This window comes from Larus michahellis, chromosome 5 (genome assembly GCF_964199755.1).
Source record: "Larus michahellis chromosome 5, bLarMic1.1, whole genome shotgun sequence".
Taxonomy (NCBI): domain Eukaryota; kingdom Metazoa; phylum Chordata; class Aves; order Charadriiformes; family Laridae; genus Larus; species Larus michahellis.
Window position 1 is genome coordinate 29,635,558 of NC_133900.1, and position 18,403 is coordinate 29,653,960.

The 18,403-nt window shown below is 38.9% G+C and overlaps 1 protein-coding gene across 1 annotated transcript in view; it reads left to right on the plus strand.

Annotated features, from left to right (window-relative positions):
• The window catches only part of COL25A1 (collagen type XXV alpha 1 chain), a 318,699-nt gene that overhangs the window by 197,700 nt on the left and 102,596 nt on the right, over positions 1-18,403 (plus strand). The window contains exons 6-7 of the mRNA XM_074589386.1: positions 17,550-17,576; positions 17,742-17,768. Of these exons, the coding sequence (XP_074445487.1) occupies positions 17,550-17,576; positions 17,742-17,768 (54 nt within the window). The remainder of the gene's footprint in view (positions 1-17,549; positions 17,577-17,741; positions 17,769-18,403) is intronic.

Below are 18,403 nucleotides of genomic sequence, written 5' to 3' on the forward strand. Positions count from 1 at the left end.
GGCAGAAAGGCAGAGAAATCTTGTCACAATCGCAAGAGAAGTGAGGGGCAAACCATTGGAAAAACACTCTAAAAATCTCACCCTCCTTTCCGCCCCCCAATTTGATCAACTTTTCTGTGCCCTGAATGATTATATAGAAAACAGGTACAAGGTACGAGGACCCACGAGACTTAGGATGAGAATTCTTACGTCCTAACTTCAGTAGTTCCTCCCAGTGGAAATGCTCATCTCTGTGCCGTTGCCATTGCTCTGAGCAACACTTACTTGTTGTTCCTGTATACTGCCCTTTCCTCCTTTTCAGCTCGAGGTGCTCGTATTGTAGCAGGAGGATATGTATATACTCAGCCATTTTGACTGGTTGATTGAGTCCAGGGGTAATTCTTGCAAGGGCACCGGTGAGGAAGTCATAACGGCATAATGCGTTCAGAGCAGGATTCAGCTCTAGATCAAGACACCTAAACCTTGTGTGTAGGTGCTGACATGTGAAGTGTGTAAATGCTCCTTGTAGTCAGTGAAGGTCGAGTCAATACTCAGTGCACCTAGAGACCTCTTCAGCTCATTGTAAACTCCTAGGGCTCCGTTACATTCCTTGCACACAGGTGTTTGTTGGTGATCCAAGGTCCCCAGCCTAGCCGCTGGCTGTCGTATCTACAAGGACTGGAGTCTGTGTAGGACCATTGTCGTATCTGTCAGCGATGGGCAGCTGTCTTGGGTACCTAGGAAAACCTCTCACATGACACTAGTTGCGTACATTCATGCCTCTTAATTATAGATTCTGATTACAGGCAGCTACTGAACCTAATAACCATTCTGCTGAATTGCTGTCTAGCCCATGTTGACATCTATGTGTCTTTGTACAGCCTACATGTAGTTGCCTTATAGATGTCTTTCCTCTTAAACTGAAACCCAGATCCAGGTAATTTCATGAGGCAGCGTTTTAAAAATGTAGAAAGCTGTGGTTGAAAATCTCAAGACTTTTAAAAATGGTTATTAAAGTATCAATAGAAAACAGAACCTGGTCACATGCAGACAAAATAAGTCAAAACCACTCAGTTTCTCATAAAAAAAAAAAAAAAGTTTGCAAAAATTTCAGCCACCCGTGATTGTCAGTAATTTCCCCAGTCTGAACCGTGTCCATGAGAAATCTGAAATGAAAGGTATTGGTTGGTTTGGTTAGTAAGTAAAGGCTTCGTGGCTTCAAAGATCAGAATTGCTATGCTGACAAAAGAAGCACTTAGAAAATTTTTGATGTCATAGCCATGTAAGTCTACACTAGGATCAAAGATAAATTCTAATCCTTTTTACACTCAGTGTTTTATTAACACCTATTCTTTTTTCCTGTGATTTTCAAAAAGTACACAGTAAATTCACCCAACACGTACATAATTACTGGGTACAAATATAAATTCATAACAGATCAGTAACACCTCCTATCTTTTTATCTTTGAATTTTTACTGCTGCTTTTCTTGAAAAATGCACCACAAATGATAATATTTTTTGTGTTTTTCTGTTTTAAGTGAAAAGAAGCTTTATTACAACCCACAAGCGTTTTTTCAGAAAAAGCTCATGGTGTTGTTGTAGCGCTGAAAGGCAGAGACCATGGTCAATAGCCAAACAATTTGTAGCATAACCTCTAAAAAATAAAATACCTTCTTATGATTTTGGATTCCTGTTAAAAAAAAATAAAAAAGAAGCTTTTTCAAATACCATGTAAACTGAGCTTCTTTGTAGAAGAGCAAATAATATTATTTTTAATATTTTTGCTGAAACTTAAATTCTGGCTTTTGTGTGACCCCAAAGAATACCTGCTTTTTCTTCTTTAGAATGTAAATATGTATGTAGATTAGCTTGTACCAGAAAGGTTTATTTTCCCAATAAATCTATACAACCAAATTCTGCACGTACATCTCCTATTTAACATAATGGAAGTATTCATGTTTGTCAAAGAAACAGAGTTTAGCTTCTAGCCTAAAGTTAATTCTATAAGGAATGTACTAACTGGGTAAAGAGAGAAGGCTTGTTTAGACTTTTTTTGTTGTTTAGAAGTAAAGTTCGTATAAATATCAGAAAACAGTGCATTTAGTATTGTGGTGAAGGAAGACAAAGTGATCCTTTACAAGATCCTGCTGAAGTAAAACTGTTAACGTCTATAAATGCAGGGCAGGGTGGTGTTTCGGTGTGACTTTGTCTCAGGCAGCCAACTGTTTTCTTCCTCGTGGCAATATCCTCTCCCTAGACCGTCTCTAGTGCAGCATACTTTCTCTCTCATGTCAGCATCCATGATCACTCCCTCCGTGGGACTTTGAGATACAGCAGTCCCACAGATGCTTCTGCCTTCTCTTTGGCAGCCGTTCAAATCTGCATTAGAAATGGACAAAATACTCATGATTGATACTTGTTTTCATGAGATTCTTGTTTTCCTGTATGTGAAATGTCTATGGAAGTGATGTTATTTCAGTCTGAAATTTTCCAGTGTTGTGTGCATGATAAAGGGTTACCATAGCAATTCTGGTGACAAATGTATGCATGTGTCTTTCTCACCGTCAAGCTTTAGGGTATGTGACTGGAGTATTTTTAATTTCTGATGGCAGAGATTCTGATTCATGGTTAGACAGGCTATTACTGGCTTGTGCTGTCAACGGAGCTAGTTGGAACCATTTTAACTTTTTGTTTTCTGGTTTTTGTCAAGGCCTGAGAAAAATAACCAGCAGGACATAGGCCATAGTTTTGAGCTGTTTCGGATGGCAGCAGCGTATGTGAGAGATTTGGCTGTCACTTCTTAGAGAACACTGTGATGGTAGGAAGAATCCTAGACCTTAGGAACGGTTGAGTATCTGGCAGCAGGAAGGATGGGAAGGGGGTTGTGTAAAGAAAATATTTTAAGTCCTGCCGAGTTTCAGTTTTGGTAGTTTGGATAGCCATCTGCACTCCAAGATTTATGCGATATTTCCCTCAGTTAGCACATGCCGTTCAGTTCTGGGGTGGCTGAGTTACGAGTTGCAGGTCAGATTTTGCTATCAAACTTTAACAATTAGTTTGTTAAAAAAGAACAGGTGCAGTCGCTCAGGTTTTTTTTGTTTTCTAGGCAAATATGGAGTGATGTTATCCTTGTTTTATATATTTATGTGTGTGTGTACACACTTTCTCAGATGTCAGGCCCTTATTTCATTGTAGGTTATGAAATTCCTTCAATAAACTTTGTGTCTTAGTTTCTTCTTAATTCCTTATGTAAAACTGTGATTACTTACATAGAAATCAGAATATGAGTTAGACGTTGGTGTAAACTCACGGGGGGATGCACCCTATTAGTGTGATCTTTCATTTAAAGGGAGCCAAATACCATTTGGCATCTAAAGATTTGGGTTCCGTTTTTTGTTTCTTCTGAAGTGTCTTCACCAGCATGTAACCAGTGTGAAGAGCTACTGCATTGCCCATGTCCTGCGCTAGGTGTTACTGATGTCAGTGGGTGTTGAATACAGCAAAATAGAACCTCAGCATCACATCGTGTCACGGCAGGTACTGTGAGACAAGGAGGAGATGCATTTTCAAAGGGGAATGAAGAGTTTGTTAGGCTTTGGTAAAGAAGAACAAGTACTGAAGGAGAATAAATAACAGGTTTATTTGTCTTTTGAAGAAATTCTTACTAAGTGAGTTTAAAACATTTGTAGTTTTTAAGCTTTTATACACGCATTTCATCCCAAGTACTGTCATCAAGTCCAAGCTCATTAGTTATACCTGTGTAAATGAAAATAAGCTTAGGCTTAGCCTGAGAGCTTGGGCTTATATACAGCAGCAGAAATAGGTCATTGTAGTGTCTTCTAAAAAATTAGTCTCGTCTAATGGCCAGGTAGACACAGGAAGACAGCCAAACACAGTACGTATAAGTCTGTTTCTTACTTGCATCTGTACCAATAACAAGGCCAAATGCTTGATCCCATTGCTGCTAATAATATTTTGCTATCAATATTGAGATCAGAAATTAATCTTAACCGAGAGCACAAATAAATAAAGCAGCTTGTACTAAGTCACATGTGTATTTAGCAGGCAGAGCTTTACCACTTGTTTACCATTTTCCTTCCTTTCTAAAGCTGCAGTAGAATTCCTGAACACTGTTGAAACTGTGCGATCTTTTTAGGAAACACTCAGGCCATGTTGACTGGTGAACCTGAAGAATCAAATGCCATCATAATGGCTTTTCATTTTATGTTAGTTGCCAAATAAGAAGCAGGGATCTAGCTCTTGTCTCCCATCAGGTTTATAACCATATAGCTCAGTCATTTTGAACCACATCAGAGAATGGAGGAGGAGAAATCCTGCGCAGAACTTTGTTTACTGTCTGATGTTTATGATAGGAAAAAAATGCAAGAAATAGATCTTCCCAGAATGAGTTAATGTATATAATTGTTTTAAAGCGTGTTGGTTTCTCAGCTTTGTATGTAATAAAGCAGAAGTTAATTTTGTTAAAAGGAATCGACAAAAACAGCAAGCACTTTTAAAATATAAACCTCTTCAGTTTTTCCTGGTAGGCTTATGTACGTGTGTAAACCAGGATAGCTGTGAACATTAAATGCCTCTTCAGCTAAGCAGATGGCATTAGTGCAAATAAGAGGATTCTTTGCTTTGTGAAGAGAGCAGAGAATTGGAGATTTAGAGGCAAATCATGCTGGACTATCAGTTGTCCCAAGATGAAGGAAGCACGACATGTAATTTAAAAAGGCCTAGAGGAGTGAGTTCCAGGCATCAACAAGGAAAATTCTTGTAGCATTGAAAACTGCTCTGCTTCCAACATGTTTTTTTTACTTGACTTTTTCCACCCTTTTGCGAGGATTTGCAAAGGAGCCTCTAATGGCAGATTAATGACTTCCCTACCATACCCTGCTAAGTGAACTTAATTGGGGATAATCAGACTTGTTAGAGTTCTGCTCATCCTATGTCAGATGGCCCCAGCTGTGCTACTGTCTTCTTTTACCTACTCTGATAGGCATGCTTTTGAGTTAAAATTTCAGTAACTGTATCTGGAAATCTTGTGCTGCAATAGCAAGATGTTCAAATGTTCCACAGCATTTCCAGGAACTGGTAATTATTTCTGATTTGTTTACCTGTTTTGTTTATTCAGAAAAATATCAGAATTGAAGTCTGTTAATTTAACAATTATGCCTTCAAACTAGCTTTTGATTTTCTACAGACATAAAAATAAGAGTATTTCTTGCACAGAATTCTGCGTAAAGGGCTCTTCATGCAAAGTAATGCCAGCTCTGGATGCCCTCAAAAATATGGTCTGTTGTTATGAAGCAGTTTCTTTTACTAAACCTGAAGATCTCCCTCCAGAGTCGCTGCATGAAATAGATGAAGAAAGCTTGGAAGATAGATTCTTGGAACAGTTTAACTTGTTGGTCCCAAAATTTTTAGAAGTCGATCCCTTCATTTCGTGGTTCACGTAGTGACTGTTCCTGGTACTGTTAAAAACCAAGTCCTAGAATAAAAGGAAAATTACAAAATTAATATATATAACTCTGAAAGAAAACTTGGAGGAGAGCTTTCTAGTTGTAGGATGCTACCAACTTTTCTCTATGGTGGCATCATTGATTTCTGAAAATAATTTGTTTTGTTTTAATAAAACAAACATGAAAGCCTGATTCATGCATTACGTATGCTAGCATAAATGTTGTGGGGAATCACACGTTAGCATTCCATCTATTCATCTAGAAGCTGCAGCTGTCACCAGGGCAGACTAGATCTTCTAATAGCAAGTGAAGAAATGTGAAGCAAAAATTGCTTGTAATCCTTAACTTGGTTTAGTTTAACAGAGTACATATGAGTACAGAAAAAAGCAGTTGCAGGCCTAGTACTGTGGCTCCATTATGAGATGTACAAAGAGTTGTCAAAATATAATTAAGAACTCTGAAATGTTTCTTGTGTTCCTAAATCATTTTGTTATCAAATGACCTTTGTATTTTCTTCATCCTATTCTACAGATGGCAGAAATACACTAATGTGTTCTGTGTTTTATTAGGACTTATGTCAAAGCAAAGTATTGCACTGTGTTCAAGAATATTATATAGTATTTTACTATCCTGCTGCACATGTTTTTAATTCAATATTAAACTCCTACTGGCTTATTGTTTTTACTGATCCTAATGCTATATTTCAGCTTTGAATTCCAGTTCAATTTGTTGCAGATCCCAGTAGTTTCACTAGCTTTAAAAAAAAAATAAAAAATTAAATGAAGAGTTATAAAAATGTGTATTACATTGAGCTTACGGTGACTTAAAGTAACGCTGGGATATCTAAGACCTTGCTCTTTCACAAGGTTTTCAAAATAACAGAATTTCCTTGATCACTCATTATCGGTCCAGAGCCCTGGTGACTTTCTGTGCCAGAAGCTCGGAAGTCCTGCAAACTGGAGTAGACCTAGGAACTTTGGATCTCAGGCTGCCAGATGGAAGCTTCAAAATCTGTATTTTTCATTATAAAGTGACACTTTTGTCAATTGAAATTTGACTTTGAGCAACCTTACTTGTTAGCAGAAATACTTCAGGTTGTTTATATTGAGTTGGTGCTGGCATGAAGAGCTCCGATGATGTGCTATTCTTTCCTGTAAGTACGAGTCAAGTTTGGGAGACAGAAAGAAGGAGAAAAAATAGAAAATGCAGCAATTCCTTTCATTGGAGTGTTTTGTGTACTGCCAATAATGTTATTAATGAGTATGGCATGGAAGGGTCTATTCTGTTTGTGAGCTTTAATCCAGAATTCTACTTTTGGAAAATGCTTTGGCTGTCCCTGCAATAGCATAGGAGTTCCTAATAATCTTTTTTGCTGAGATCCATCAGTAACGTTCAAGAGTTGTGAGCTGCTGAGAAACATATAAGAAGAGAATCACGTATTTTCAGAAATACAATCCAGTTATATTGCACAGTATGTCTGTTAGTGATCATTTGCCAAAAAGAATGAATATCCATTTAAGTATACGTATACATATGTGTGTAATTTCCCCTGAAGATGTTCTGAATTTTGTAGACCAAACTATTAGTCTTGAGGAGAAAACTGTTTTGTTTTTAATAAACTTTATGTTGTCTTAAATTGCTTCCTGTATAAAGAAAGATGTTGCCAGCCTTAAAGGTTACAAAAATATCTTCAGCCGTCTCACTTTTATATAAGCCTATCGATAAAAGTATATGTATGTTTGCAGTTGATATAAAAATTCCTTTGCATTTATTCAGTGTTTCAACTCAAACTTTACAAATCTGAACAGTTCTCAAAATAACTGTATGAAGTATGTCATTGTAGTTTTCCCCTGTTGTAGATGAGGAAATTGAGGAAGATAAGGGAAAGAGTTCTTCTATTGTTTGTCTTGTTGTAAAACATATATTATTTTATATACTATTTTTATGCACTTTTATTTCTGTATACTCATTGTCTTCAAATAAATTAATCTGTGAATAAGGGTTGACACATCCCCATCAAGACTGGAGTTATGACTTAGTGTCAAGCCTTTGCCTCTTTTAGAAATGTCTTGTAGCTGGGATGGTTTGGAGACATTTGCAGTAACCTAGTGCTTACAGGTTGCCTCAGATGGATTTGTGCGGTGTAGGTTTTATCATTACATTTGTCAGACAGTTCTTGTAAAAAGGCTTGTTTGGGTACCGATGGAGCCTGGCATGCACAGAAACTATTTAAGGCACTACAGGATATGCAAGGGGGCCATAGGAAAGGAAGAAGGGTAAGATCCTCAGTGAAGTATATGTTGATGTTTCATTAAAATATGTTTCTCCCAAGCATTAACATATCCTCAAGTTAAAAAAGTTACCTAGGTTGTGAAATAATTTAATTGCTCTTAAGCTGTGGAGGTTATACTGCAGTCTCAGAAGCCTTTCTATCCCTTAGGCTATATTTTACATGGCTGTGGTTTTATACTAATAATTTACTGGTGTTTTCTTTTAACCATTCATGATTTAAGTAATCTAACACGCCGCTTCTTTTACAATAGCATTTTATAGTAGCATTTGTAGACAACGCTAAAAGAATATCTAAATCTTTCTTTGTCATTCTAGTACCTTGAATGAGCAAATGCATCCTGTACTGAGTAGTAAAGTTTGGAAAAGAAAAACCAGTTATGTACTGGATGACATACCTTCAAAATACTGAATGAAACTCAGGGCATCGCTGCTGAAACAAGTCTGGATTCACCACAGTAAATGGAAAATGGAATTGATCTCCCCTGTTTAAAAGTCTGTATTAAAATCCATTTGCTGAAATTAAGTTTAGTGTTGAAATACAGCAAATGTACATTGCAAAAACCTTTTTCTATGTGAGGTATCCAGTTTTGCTCATTTACACAAGTTCAGCCTCTATTACTTTAATGCAAATATACAGGTATGGGCCAAAATGCTTCAAAAAGGATGGCAGGCTTTTAGTAGCAGATTCTTTGAAGTTAATCTCAGTGCTTTCAATAAGGAATTTGGGGTTGTTTTTAATTTCTTCCAAAGAGAGAGATAGGAAAGTGGGAAAATCTATGAAAACAGAAAGAAATGGGTATAGGTCACAACAATCAAGTTGATTTTTTTTTTTCCTTGAATCAGCTTACTTTCATTTCACTGTTTTTAAGGTAGTACTTATTTCAAGTAGATGAACAGAGAGTAACAGAGTTTTTCAGGTATTTCAATCATTTGTTTCTCTGTGGTTATGATTTTTTTCTTGTCAAGCAGTACCCTGTGCAGCATCTGTTAATGAAGTACATTAGTCTCCTTGACCCAATTGCCAGTCAAAGGAGGACCTGCCTGGTAGATATTATTTGTATGCTATTTCTCTACACAGTAGTAACACAGGCAGTAAAGTTGAAAGATGCAGAAGGCCAGGGTGCTTAGAAGACATATTTCAATGACCACAGGTACTTCTCTTACAGGTAATGTGGCGAATCTCCATTGCTCTAAAATCTCACCTTCCCTTGCTTTCTTCCGTTGTTTTCTTCAAAATGCTTGAAGTTCAGCCTGTCATCCTCATCAAAAAGGTTCTTTTAAGTCAAACAAAAAGACCAAATGACCAAAGGACACTGTCATTTCAGCTGCATTATCTCTCAGGCCATTAAGCAATCAGGGAAGCCCCAGAGGTCTTTGAATTTTAGAAGCTGCTGTTCAAGTTTTAGGTAAAAAATGATTGAAACATTAGAATGTTAACTACTGTTTCTGAAAATAACAGGAAGTTGTTAACTCCCTGTGAGGAGCTGCTCTCTTACTAAGCTTCTAGGAATAAATGAGAGAGCTGGCCTCTGGATAAAAATCTACCAAAGGAAGTATAAAAAATATTTAATGGTGTATTTTTTATCTCAAAGATCTGGAAAAAGCATTTAATGAGTTTGATTGGCAGGAGGTGTAACTCTTTCTTTTCAATTTCTGTTGTGTTGGGAAAGAAAGCCAGAATGTACCTCCACGATCCCTGCAGTTTTATAAGCCTTAAATTCCACTGTACTATATTGGTCTTCCCTTTAAGGCTTTTTTTTTTTAATTATTGTTTTCCTAAATTCTCTATTGGTTTCAGAGCGTATTATTTGCCTCCATAAAGTAGAATGTTTTGATTGGGTTCAAGGCATCAATACCTAATGCATCTGCTTAGACCAGGGGGCCAGAAGGATGTCAGGCTTTTTGAGCAAAATAGCTCTTTATTTGTACAGTCCGCTTATTTGCTGCTTACTGGTACAGACTGCGCTGGCGAGTGCAGAAAACTCCTCTGGAATGGTACTATTCCATTGTTATTCTAATAAATGGGGATAATTGAGAGGTTAAGCACTACTAGTTATTTTTTCTCCTTTGTTTCATATCCCTTTTAATGTTCAATGCGAAATAAAAGTCTGTGGCAATAAAAACTGTTAAGAGCTGTAACTTCTTTCTTGCTTCATTAGTTTGACACGACAATAAATGCAGTTCTTCTGAGGAAAAGGTGAAGCAATCTACCTTGAAAACTCCTTGCACTCTAGTTCTTTTTATTGAAAATTTGAAAGCAGCCTTTCCTCCTTCTTTTGTCTTCCGGTCCCACCAATATGCTTTTTTATAGTTTAATTCATTGCTCCTTGAATTCTGTGCCATCATTTCTGTTGACTGCAGTGAATATTTATTAATGAAGTACGAGGCTCCAGTCAACTGTACTTTCTCTTGTTGTTGAATCTTATAAACTATCGAATCTTATCAAGAAGCCCATTACTTATAATAAATATTTTCATCTATTGATAGCAGACTCCTTTTTGCCTATTCCATATCTACCATGCTATATATTAATTTTTCTGTCACTTGTGACGTAAGCACTCAACTATTGAGTGAATGCTGATATAGAAATGCAGTCTTGTTTTCAAATTCCACCACCAGCATGGTCACACATGCAGACATACACCTGAAGACACACACACAAACGTATATTCCTATTGGAGAGGATAAAACAGAGATACCAAAATAACCTGCTGCGTAGTAGTCTAGTATAGGATGGAGTGGGACTCCACATGTCTCTTAATGCAGCAAAAGGAAAAGGAGGAGGAAGAAGGGAGCCTCTCTGAAGGTAAAGGAGTGCAGAACAGACTGCTGGAGATCATAGAATCATAGAACGGTTCAGGTTGGAAGGGACCTTAAAGACCACCTAGTTCCAACCCCCCTGCCATGGGCAGGGACACCTCCCACTAGACCAGGCTGCTCAAAGCCCCATCCAGCCTGGCCTTGAACACTTCCAGGGATGGAGCAACCACAACTTTCCTGGGCAACCTATTCCAGTGCCTCACCACCCTCACAGTAAAAAATTTCTTCCTATTGAGTAGATATTGGAGAATGAGTAGTTAATCTCATTCATACTATAAGAAGATAGCATGTGATGCTTTTTCAAGTCCCAGGCGGACATGTAATGAGACAGGGATCTGCTGGAGGATTGGTGGAAGAGTAGGAAGCTTGAACCGGTCTGTATCAAAAGCATGTCTCATTTTTGGAAAGTTTTAGAAACCAAGTATTGAACACTGAAACTGGTATTTTTGTTTTACTGTCATTAAAAATATTTTTAAAATAATGGATTGAAGTGAAAAAATAAATCCTGAGACTGGTTCGGAAACAGCAAATGTAACAGTAATAATAGAAAAAGCTCACTCTTCAATCTGTTTTAGGAATTTTGATTCAATAGGGCACACATAGGCTGTGTTTTCAAATATCTTCCTGCAGTTCTGAGCGCCAGCCAAAAATTCGTGTGTTTCTGTCCTTTTGATGTAACCAAGATTATACGTTTGTAACTTCCTTGCACCTATGGCGTTATTGAAAACAGAAACTCTGGGTGTTTTCTTATAAAACGAGAGACTTAGCAATATTAGATTTTCTCATCTGTGTTTTTACGTGCTGTTTTACAAGTTTAATAGAGTGGGATTTCCTTTGTGGTGTTTTTTTTTTTTTTTTACAGTATTGCATCAAAACTCTAATATCATCAGTGAACTTCTGTTTATCTAGCAAGTAGGAGGACGGGAAGGTGCACTGTAGACAAGGCAATGAGGGCTTACGTTCAGGAAATACAGGTATTAGCGCATTGAGCAGTAAGTTGTAGTCAGGAGGCCTTTGGCTTTATCAGAAGCCATTTTCTTATCTTTAATAATATGGCAAGTTTTTCTGACACTGTATCTTTGGTCTTACTGGCATGTACGGCAGCTACTCAATTCACAGGAAATTTAACTGTTCATTCAGACTATAATGTTTGCTTAAATTCATTTATGGCAATAGTAAAGCCGATCCTTGATTTTTTTCATGCTCAGGCACTGGGTACGTAGTCGTATGCTTTCCGTATAGGACTATAGGACTAATTTTTATAGGACTATTTGTGTTGAGGTTTGCAGATCTTCAAAGAAAAATATCGTGAGTGTTTGTAGAAGGGGAGAGGACAGCCTTATTGATTAATGAAAGAAAGCAAGTATGCCAGAGAAAGGAAGGGAGACCTCCTGTAGCAGGTTCTTGCTTGGGACACCGAGTGTTATGCTTCTTCCTGGGAACTGAATTAGTCAGCAGTGACCCCTTTGCAGCTTGTGATGCAATCTGGTGATTTTCCTGAGCAACATTATGAAGTTCAAAAAAGCACCCCCTCCTGATCCCAGCAAGAGCATTGCATGAGAAATGGGAATCTATGTCTAAATTACAGTCTAAATGTTTAGTGATGCATTTTGGGTAGATCGTGTTCTGCCTGCAGTTTATGAACTTGTCTGATTTATGTATTGGCATAAATCACTGACTTCTGAATGCAATTGTATGAATTTATGGCAGGATTCACTTAAAATTTACTTGTTGATGTGAATGTTAACTGAGATGTTTATCTAGATTGTTATATATATATCAGTTTTATGTTTCTCAGGTTACATCCATTTACATAATGTTTATTAAGTCAGGCACGGTTATTCTGTCAAATATTCCGGTTTCCTTTTCTCTGCTCTGGAATATTGTAACAAAAACTTCAGGATATAAGGGGAGCAAAGGAAAGATTGGTAAGAGTCTTTTGGTGCTGGGTTGGTTTTTTTCTTTAAAGTTTTCACCATAAGTCAGACATATCCCAGGGGGAGAATAAAATATTTAAAAGAAAAGGGAATATAATTTTGGTGGTAGAAGCTGTTCAGATTCACTGGAAATTCTTGTAAAATTGATGCAAGGTGAGATGTTGGCATTGTAAATTAGTGTATGTAAACACTGGCTGCAAACATGGCCAAGTTTAGCAAATGCCAAAACCACATTGCTCAGTAGTTCAGGGCTCGCATAGTGAACGCAAGACTAAAAGGAGCGTAGGAACTTTGAAACAATATTGTATTTCATAATATTCTGTGTAACTTCTTATCTTATGATTCAGCATATCTGATCCTAATATTTTGCAGCAGCTGTAGGTTAGACTGGGGAACGTTCTTCCAGTCAGAAACTTGGCTCATGACTTCCACAAATTACAAATTTCGAAGAAAGAAAAACTTTTACTTTTGTAATTTAATACTTCGTTGTTATGTGCTGGAACCACCTTTTGCTCTCAAACTGCGGGAATTGAATTAACTTAGGCAATGTATGGCACATCATTTAGTTGTGAAAACATGATTAAACTAATTTGGCAAATTGGTTTCCTTTTTGAATTTGTCTACCCGACATTGGACTGTCTGGTTCGCTTTTCTGTTTGTCTCCACAAGACCGCTATTCCCTTACACTGCTGGTAGGGGTGAATGTGTTTTATGCTCTTTTGTCCCAAATGAAAATGAAGGCTGAATCTTGCAAGCTACATTCAGTCCTCTTGCTGCAACGTTGCCTTAGCCTATGGCTGTTGGGGTTGCAATGTAGGAAAGCAGTGCCTGTATCTAAAGGGTTATTATTACTCGTGTCATCTGTGGTGGCTCTGTCTGGTGGGAGCTGCTCAGTTTGACATCTCAGGTTCCTTAGGAGCCTTGGAGGTGAATGATCCCACGGGGATTGTCACAGTCCAACTGATTCTGCTTGGCTGGTTGTTGCCACCTGGCGCTGGGCACCGGCAGGCCCTTTTTGCAGTGGCATCATATGCGTTATCTAACAGTCGCTAAAAATCTGGATTCCTCTGCCCTGATTTTGGAGCTTTCTACAGAACCTAGAAACATTGCTGGTTCTTGGAACCCCTTCCTGAGAATCCCTTACTATTTTCAGTTCTACTTTCCCCTCAATGCTTCACCTTTTTGGTGAGGTCGTGGTAGAACTGCCTGTGTTACGGTTAAAGGCGGGTCTATAGCAATAGGAGTATGGAGACAATATATCTATAAGAGAGTTCAGATAATTTAGAATGTTTTTAAAACAAATATAAATCAAATACTGGCTTTGTAAGAGGTCCTCTGAACGTTACTGTTGCAAAACTATAAAGGTGGCAATGGCCGCAAGGGTGGCATACAAAATTAGCATCTTTCAGGGAATTAATTATAAAATGCCAGCTGTGTGAAAAATCACACAGATCATATTCAGCCAAGGAAGAAAAAAAAAAAAGGTCACCTGCCAGTAATCCTGAACATGGCTGTTGAATGGATTTGACCCTAATTTCAGCTTTGTTCTTGGCTGGCAGGTGCCTGGAGGCCTTTCAGTCTGCTTTAGAAGACCTTGTTTTAAAAACAGTAGTATTTGTCGCCTAATTATGAATGTAGATTTTGCATGTGTTTGTGATTTACAAGGCCTTGCTTATGTGAAACAGGCTATAAACTCTCCTTGGAAATGTATAGTAGTCTGGAGTAGATAATTACGCTTTGAGAAAAGAGCCTCTGTTTCCAGTGAAAACACTGTAAAGTTATTTCAGAAATGCTCTGACCTCAGACGTTTCATATAACTTACACAAAATGCTTTCACATTTGTGCAGCAGCTAGCGGCTTGATCTCTGCCATCTCATAAACGAAAGCACAGAAGTCTCCCTGGGAAAAAAGCAGGATGTCTATGCTGTGGCCTACAAAGCTAGTGTTATTTTACTCACTCTGTTCTTTGTGTCTATACCCTTAAACAGAAGAAACCTTGCCCTCCTTTAAACAAATCTGTCTCCTAATCACACCCCGCCCCCGCAAAGCCAACTTTCCCTCAGATTTTTCTTCCTCCCTGCCTCCACTCAGTGTACACACACTAACAAATTCTGCAGTAAAAACCTTGGGAGAATTTCTCATCCCAAATGGAAAGAAGATGTCAAAGGCTGAGGATAGGAATTTTCTTTCTAAAGTTGCAAAAACAATAGAGAACAATTGAAACAATGGGGGAAGAGCCGGAGATGGGTGAACAAGCCATGAAAGAATTGCATTAATTTCGTTTTGATGAAACCCTGCTGGTTCTCTTCACTAGTATCCAAAAAAGCTATTTTTGTTTGCAATTGTTTGTTTGTTTTTCAAGACTCTTGGTGGAAAGCAAAAGCATTGCAAATACAAGCGCAGAGACCTGTGAGAATGTTCACACCAGAAATGCTCTTGTGGCCTTTTGAAAAGCTGTTTTTAACTTCTGGTACAATCAAGTTGTCAGGTATTGATGAAGGCTTTGTATGAAAAATTTGTATGCTGGAAGGATGACTTAATAGAAACAATGGTGTGTGGCACTCGGGGAGAGCAAACACCAAGCAGTCATAATTGCTGGCTTTGCCCAAGAGAGAGCGATGAAAAAACCTCTGGATTTCTGAATATGATGTGGACAGGTAATTTTCAGAAAACCCTGCCCAGGAAAAGGAGAACAAGATTTAATTGAGATATGCCCTTCAGCCTTGTTTAAAAAACATGTTTGGGTATGGATTGTGCTCTCAGAGAACTCTTAACGGAGGAAAACACGCAGGGGAGAGGCAGGGGGCCGCTTCTGCCAATGGAGACAGCTGAGCATGTTGCCAGCAGTTGTACCAGGGACATGTTCTAATAGCCCCGCAGACCTGCTGGCTGAACCTCTCATGTCAGCATGCTCTAGCTTGTTTCTGTTCCAGCGAGCGCGCTTCGCTCAGGCAGCTGGTGCGGTCTCTGCCATCTTAGTTTGTACCACCTGGCAGAGCTGTGGCAGGCACGCCTCGGAAAAGTTGTGAGCCAAACCTCATCAGAAGCAGGGCTACCCTCGGGCGTACGAACAGTGTTGAGCATCTGGATGAAGGCAGGAACAACTCCCACAATCGCGGCATGATCTAAAAGCCAACATCTGTCTGCAGTCTTGGTCATGTCATGTTTATCTGTAATTTCACCCCTACGACCCAAGAAACAGGATTCTGACTGTAGCAGATAGGGGTCATATTATTTGCGGTTTGCAGCCAGTAAGATGTTCAGAGCCAGTAACGGCTTGATAATTCAAGGAGACTGAACACAGGAGCACAGCCCTTTGCTTGTGCTCGGTGTTCACTGGGAAGAAGGCAGTAACAGCCAGCATTGAGCGGTTTTAGTTCTTCCTGTTCAGCAGTTGCTGTGTTACCGACGGTATGAGTTTGGGAATTCACAAGCTCATGGCATGTATGCGGGTTTTAAAACGGGCCTGCTGAAAACGTGCTCTACTGTAATGTCACATCAAAGTAAGTACATGTGGAGTCTGTAGCTAACAGTAGACATTGCTGCATGTAGTTTCCAGTGCATTGGAAAGGGATAATAAGGGGTAAAGGGTTAAAAAAAAAAGTTGGAGAAGTCTTAAAAGCGCGGCAAGGTTGTATCCATTTATTAAGTCATTTTGTTTAATTTGTTTTTAAAGAGGACAGGTTCTTGCAGGGTAAGTGGAGAAAGGGTCATAGTTAATTGAGCAGAGAGTTTCCCCTCAGCTTGCAGTGAGCACTGTCCTTTCCAAAGGAGATGCGGGGATGTCGGGTAGCAGACTTGCTTCTATGTCCTCTGCAGCAGACGGACGAGATGGCAGGCTATGGAAGGAGAGGCATATGCTTTAACTCCTTGAAAGATTTAGCAGCAGATGCTCTTCTCTGGCATGCATCAGGAGCCCTTAAAAATAAGCAGAAAATTGGCTACAATAGGGATTCTCAAAGACTTGCATGTGGTTGATCACATCTTTAATAGACAGCAGACTGACCTTCCTTCCGTTTGCATTTGTGTGAACCACATGAATTTTTATTGGTGTAAATTCTGAAATGGTTCAGACATGCTCAGCTCAACTTTGTTGCACTGCTTTATTTCTAATTATGTTGCTGGTGGCAACCTTTTCTTGTGCCGCATGTGCACACATACACACACACACGCATTCTCTTTCTCTTATAGCAGTGGACCTTGCTAGCTTGGATGGCTCCTCCTCTGTTTCCAGCTGCTTTCATATGTACCTCAGCTCCTTCTTTGTAATGAAACACCTGCGTATCTTTCAGAAAGCTGGAGGTAGAGTCTGCACTGTGTAAGCAGACAGTTCTCTGCAGACGGCCAGCATTTTTTATTCAGAAGACACTAACCTGAAAACTAGTGTTTTAGAAACCTGCTGGTAGCTTTCTGGAAGGTGGTCAATAAAAATGGAATAGGAAAAGACCTCGCTGTTTTGTGATTCTGTCACCTTACTGTTTGTCTGGTGCAAAGTAACAATATTACTTCTGCAAAATCATGTTATGCGAAGAGCTTATTTTGCCTAAACCAGTGTGCTTGAGACTAAACATCAGCTTCAGCATTGCCAAAGATAGGAATGAAAACACTACTTTTAGATTCCCCGATCCATTTTTCTTTGGCAATCTAAGCCAAGGAGGGTGCCAAAACACATGGCAGATTTATATGCCTGTGAATTTATTAGCTGCACTTGCAAAGAAGTTTTACAGTCTTAGAAAACATTTATTATCTGATAGGAGCTAAACTATTGTCCCTTGCTGAAATCAACAGAAATTTTGCCATTTCAGGCATAGTTTTGCTTGTCTAAGTGGTGGGATTCAACACACGGGGTGAGCAAACTATTCAAGAAATAACCGCACAGTGCCTATTATTACTGCAGCGAAGAAGTCGTCTCTGGAGTAGCCCTGGCATTTGGAATGAGAAACGATAAGGAAATCCCTTGTTAGGAAGAAGTGGCAGGTTGGCGCAGGCCTCTCTCTTGCCGTGCGCCGGGACTTCAGCAGTATCGTAATTCATCTTTGCTTCTGTTTCTTTCAGGGCCCTCCTGGTCCAAAAGGCGAGAAGGTAAGTTGATGTTCGGGTGACACTCGCAAGGTGAATGGAAAGCCCTCCCAGCATGGACTAAAGAGACCGTTTGTATTGACACAGTGTAATGTTAGAATATGTAAGAGAGCTGGGTAGCACACAGATGCTGTGTTAAACCTATCATCTCATCTTTCCACTTTGCAGGGAGATCAAGGTGATCAGGGCCCTCGGGTAAGCATCTTAAAAAAAATGTTACACTTCCCCTTCGCTGAGTAGGCAATTAGTCCTTAGCGCAAAACTAAATTAAATACACTGTCTGAGCTAATTATGCTTATTAGCTGCATTTACCCTGCATGTTGAAGTAAATGTCTGCAGGACAGTAATACTGAACATGACCAGAGAGTGTCTGGGAAGACTTGAGTAACAATAGTAAGTAATGCGTTAAAATATACAGTTTCCATTATGGGTGGAAGCAGGTTTCACAGTGATTTTGCTCTGCTCTGTAAAAGCTGGCTTTCCTAACCAAACCTTTCAGTCTCCCCAGCAATGTTTTCACGCCTTGCATGGGCTCCCACAATGCACAGGGCCGGTGGGTTTCTAATAAATGTACTTCTAGATTTCATGTAAAGTGTATCTAGTATTTAGTGAATTGTAAACAAATATCGTGTATGCACGTATTAGCGTTTTTTCCTGACACGTGTGTATTTAATATTTTTAATAATAACAATATTATCACCTCGTAAGTACATCCACGCAATTAGACAGAACATGGTTTAGTTGTGGAAATATAAAGGTTCTTTTAAATTTTTAAGTACCGTGTTTATTTTAACAGAGAAATAGAGGAATACAAGAGTGAAAGTTCAGAT